The sequence below is a fragment of the Hemibagrus wyckioides genome, linkage group LG23 (assembly GCF_019097595.1).
Source record: "Hemibagrus wyckioides isolate EC202008001 linkage group LG23, SWU_Hwy_1.0, whole genome shotgun sequence".
In the NCBI taxonomy this organism is placed as follows: domain Eukaryota; kingdom Metazoa; phylum Chordata; class Actinopteri; order Siluriformes; family Bagridae; genus Hemibagrus; species Hemibagrus wyckioides.
Genome location: NC_080732.1, coordinates 20,819,350 through 20,823,955, shown reverse-complemented (window position 1 = coordinate 20,823,955; position 4,606 = coordinate 20,819,350). Strand labels below are relative to the sequence as shown.

At 46.9% G+C, this 4,606-nt stretch overlaps 1 protein-coding gene across 2 annotated transcripts in view; it reads left to right on the top strand.

The window, feature by feature from the left end:
- The first annotated feature begins 285 nt into the window (after nt 1-285).
- The window catches only part of LOC131344430 (myelin-associated glycoprotein), a 5,463-nt gene continuing 1,142 nt past the window's right edge, over nt 286-4,606 (top strand). The window contains exons 1-8 of one of the 2 annotated variants that reach the window (XM_058376733.1): nt 286-588; nt 1,460-1,837; nt 2,194-2,508; nt 2,610-2,873; nt 3,008-3,283; nt 3,845-3,953; nt 4,073-4,244; nt 4,317-4,606. The exon at nt 4,317-4,606 is cut by the window's right edge and continues 1,142 nt beyond it. In XM_058376733.1, coding sequence (XP_058232716.1) covers nt 561-588; nt 1,460-1,837; nt 2,194-2,508; nt 2,610-2,873; nt 3,008-3,283; nt 3,845-3,953; nt 4,073-4,244; nt 4,317-4,457 — 1,683 coding nt within the window. In that variant the 5' untranslated portion in view covers nt 286-560 and the 3' untranslated portion in view covers nt 4,458-4,606. The remainder of the gene's footprint in view (nt 589-1,459; nt 1,838-2,193; nt 2,509-2,609; nt 2,874-3,007; nt 3,284-3,844; nt 3,954-4,072; nt 4,245-4,316) is intronic. The other variant, XM_058376734.1, reaches the window with a different exon arrangement.

The following is a 4,606-nucleotide window of genomic DNA, read 5'->3' as shown; positions in this document are numbered from 1 at the left end:
CGTGTCGTGTAGTGTGGTGTAGTGTGGTGTAGTGTGGTGTATTGTGGTGTAGTGTAGTGTAGTGTAGTGTAGTGTCGTGTCGTGTCGTGTAGTGTCGTGTAATATTGTGTCGTGTAGTGTAGTGTAGTGTAGTGTCGTGTAGTGCAAGCTTCTGTAGACTTCCCAGTGTTTATCTCTGATTTCCCAAAAAAAATCAACTCAAGACTTGATGCTGATTCACTAACTCACATGAGCTCTTACACAACACACACTCGCATGTATGCATGCGCACACACACTGATCAAAATAGCCTTATATGTGTGTGCTTGTGTGTGTGCATGTGAGAGAGAGAGAGAGAGAGACAGACAGATAGAGAGAGAAAGGCAGACAGACAAAGAGAGAGATAGACTCAAAGAGAGACAGAGAGAGAGAGACAGACAGAGAGAGACAGAGACAGAAAGAGATTCAGCGGAAACTTGCAGCGATTTATGTAGTTCCTCTTTGAACCTAGTCAGAGAGGAAAATGTTTCATTACTGATAAGACATACACACACACACATGTACAGGCGGCTCAATACAGTATGATCTTCATCACAACTGCTGTGTTTGGTAAGACTATGTTTTTTGTCTTCACGATCAAGATCTGATGCTGGTCCAGTTTTTAAATGAATATAACACGCACACACACACACACACATACAACCTCAGGAAGAGTGTGTGTATGTATCTAATTAGTGTATGTAGCAGGAATGGTTGAATTAAACAAGGAAATCAGATGTTACAGAGACGTGTGTGTGTGTGTGTGTGTGATTATTTTCCTTCTCCTTTATTTTTATTAATATTGTAATTGTTATTTTGATTATGGGGCACTGCAGTGGTACAGTGGGTAATGTTGGTGCCTCACAGCTCCAGGTTCCTCAGTCTGATCCTGAGTGAAGGTTTTGTCTCTGTGGGATTTCATGGGTTTCCTCTGGATTCTCCGGTTTAATCCCAGTTTAATCCCATTGTCCAGATTTATGTAGGCACCTGTAAGTAGGTGGAGTGGCACTCAGGTGTGTATGAGTATGTGAATGTGTCTTACAATGGATTTATGTAGCATTTAGTGTGACTTATCCCCTTCTGCCCAGTTTTTCTGGGATAGTCTCCGGATCCAGACCAGGATAATGAATCGCTCATCTCAGAGCTCTGTATCACTGAGACTCTCTGAACTTTCAGACAGATGGACAGACACATAGACACCCTGATTCCCTCGTAGACACCCTGATTTATTCCCAAATTTTTGTGTTGTTGGTGTGTTGTTGCTTTGTGTGTTGTTGGTGTGTTTCTTTTTGTGTTGTTGGAGTCGTCTCATGCCCTGACATGATCCAGTTATCCACTTCCTCTGTATGAGCTTTACAGATCCGCTGATGTGCACTTCTGTTCCCCATCTCACATTTGTGTGTGTATGTGTGTGTGTGTGTTTGTGTACACACATCTCCAGTGTGTTTGTGCTGGAGTGTGAGGGCCAGGCTAGTGCCCACCAGCCCGGACCACGTATATGCCACCGAGGGCTCGTGTGCTCTGATCTCCTGCTCATTTCCATCTGCCAATGGTTCCGGTGTGGGCGTGGCCGTCCGGCTGAGATACCGCCCCTCTAGAATGCGGTCACGCCGTCATACGGCGTTCAGCAGTGACCAGGCCGACCAGATAGAGAGCAGATTCAGAGGACGCATTACCCTGAACGGAGATCTGAGTTCGGGAAACTGCTCCCTCACCATGTCTGACGTCAGCACCGGTGACACCGACGTGTATGAGCTGGAGCTGAGGGAACGCCACGGGTCATGGGGCAGAGCCAAGCGTGTCCAGGTTTCTGTCACAGGTGAGCTGAAATCAGTACCTCTCACAATCTCTTGGGTCACTCTGTCTGGTTTCCTGTCTTTTCTATATCTGTTAGATTTTGGAAACAACAAACACAGTAGAGTTCTCTACATCACACTTAATACTTAGGCTTTTCCTTCAGTATACTGCATGTTACATACCACCGCTTTAATCTCAAGCTTTTCCTTCAGTATACTGTGTGTTACATACCGCCACTTTAATCTCAGGCTTTTCCTTCAGCATACTGCGTGTTACATACCACCGCTTTAATCTCAGGCCCGTTTTTTAACATTCTCCTCATATCTCAGAGAGACGTTTCTGTCCATCGTGTGGTTTAGACTTCTCACGTCTCGTCAGCAGGCATCCCCGAGAAGCCAGAGCTGAGCGTTCCCCCCGTTGTGGTGTTGGGGCAGACGGTGGTCCTGAACTGCTCAGTGAGGATCGACTGCCCGTTGGTGACCCCTCGTCTGCTATGGGTGTGGGAGAGGGGGGGTGCAGATGGGGCAGGAGAAGACAGAGGGACAGAAAGGGTGCAGACCGAGGGGGAGACGACCTTACTCATCTCGTCTCTGTCCTTCACACCATCTGAGCTGGTGAAGCCACGGATCAGATGTGATGCCCATCACCATGGTAACAGGAAGAGCAGCAGCGTCACCAACATGAACATCCACTGTATGTGTGCACACCACTCACATCCTGCATGCTAGCTGCTAAGATGCTAAACCTTAGCCATCTGTTAATGTGCGTGTGTGTGTGTGTGTGTGTGTCTTCAGTCCCCCCAATGGACGTGTCAGTGGAAGTCCACACAGTGCAGGTGAGGGAGGGGGGCAGTGTTCAGCTGGTGTGTGTGTGTAAAGCTGATCCCCCTGTCATCAAGTACCAGTGGTCTTACACACATTCCAGCAGCATGCTGCCCCTCCCCCACCACACACACTCTATTCGGATACACAATGTCACACGACACACACGTGTACAGTGCACTGCCCACAACGCCCTGGGACACGCAACATCTCCGCCCACTCATCTCAATGTGCAGTGTAAGTAATACCCACACACACACACATATACAACATAAATACATAGTGGATTTATTCTAAATAAGTTTATATAGTAAAATAAGTAATGTATGTGTGTGTGTGTGTGTGTGTGTGTGTGTGTGTGTGTGATGCAGATGGCCCTCTGATTCTGTGGAATGCATCCGTGTGTGTGTGGACAGCTCAGGTGCAGGAGTGTCTGTGTGTTGTAGACGCAAATCCGCACCCCCTCGTCACCTGGAGTGTAAATGGCAGCGTCCCTCCACTCAGCTTCAACACCACGTCATCACACACACACCACACAGTGCAGGAGACACTGCGGGGACACACACACACACCACTACACACCACCTGCTACGCCTTCAACCGTCTGGGCAACGACACACACACACTTCAACTTCAGAGAGGGGAAGGTATGTGTGTGTGTGCATGTGTGTGTGTGTGTGTGTGTGTTTCACAGTGTATATGTGTTGCAGTGTGTGTGTGTGTGTGTGTGTCGCAGTGTATGTGTGTGTGTGTGTGTATGTGTTAGTGTCACACACTGTATGTGTGTGTGTGTGTGTGTGTTATAAATCCATTTATTATAATCTTTGATCTTATAGAGTGTGTGTTCCTCAGGTCTGTGTGAAGGAGAGTAAATGATTAGAGAAGTGAAACTGAATCTTTCCTTTCCGTTACATCACTGACCACATGGGGAACACACACACACTCTGAATCTGTCGAGGGAAACACAACATCATCAACACCTCAAACACACTGCTCAAATTACCAATCAACCAAACACAAACAGATCAATTATTATTATTATTATTATTATTATTATTATTATTATTATTATTATTATTATTATTATTAAATGAAAGCTCAGGCTCATGTATTTATGCTTAAAACTCCAGCTCCTTTCTGTTCCTGGTGAGGAGGAGGGCTCCAGTAATGCTGAGTGTAATAGTGTGTGTGTGTGTGTGTGTGTGTAGACAGTGTCGTGCAGCCTCTGATCTCAGTGGGATTCAGTGTTTTGCTCTTCATCCTCCTCTTCATCACACTCCCTTTGTGTGTGTGTTTGTGCCGCCGTAGGACTGGAAGGTGAGACTCGGGTCATTCCAGAGTGTATTAAAGGGTCAGCATACCTGCAGTAATGATCTGTTTCATTTAATGAGGGCTAATTGACCCCTGACCTTTGCTCTGCTTTGGCCTGTGCTCAGGAGGAGGCAGGGGATTGGCTGTGCCCCGGCTGTCTACCCCAGTGCTATGAGTGTGTATCAGGAGCGCACTCCTCTGTACATCAACTGCTCTGAGGTCACACACATCTATACCAATGGGAGCTACCAACTCATCTACCAGAATTGTACACCCTGTTTCATCCGTACAACACAGGTACACACACACAGACGCGCACACACACACACACACACACACACTGAATAACACTCCCACTTATTATTTCAGACTCATAAGAGACAGAGGAGAGGAGCCAGACGAGAGAGACGAGAGAGAGACAGACAGATTACTGCAGAACAGATGGAGAGAGACAGACAGCTGTCGCTCACCGCTGACTCTGACTCGGCCATTTACGTGGAAGTGATCTGACCAGTGGTCTGTTTCTGTCCTGATTTTGAATCGACTTCCTCTGACCACTCTGATACGTCCAGCATCTGTGTGCATTTGCAGATGCACAGAGGACAAAGGGCCCTCAATGAAGGGAAAGTGTTAAAAACAGTCAAGGAGTAATGTTTATT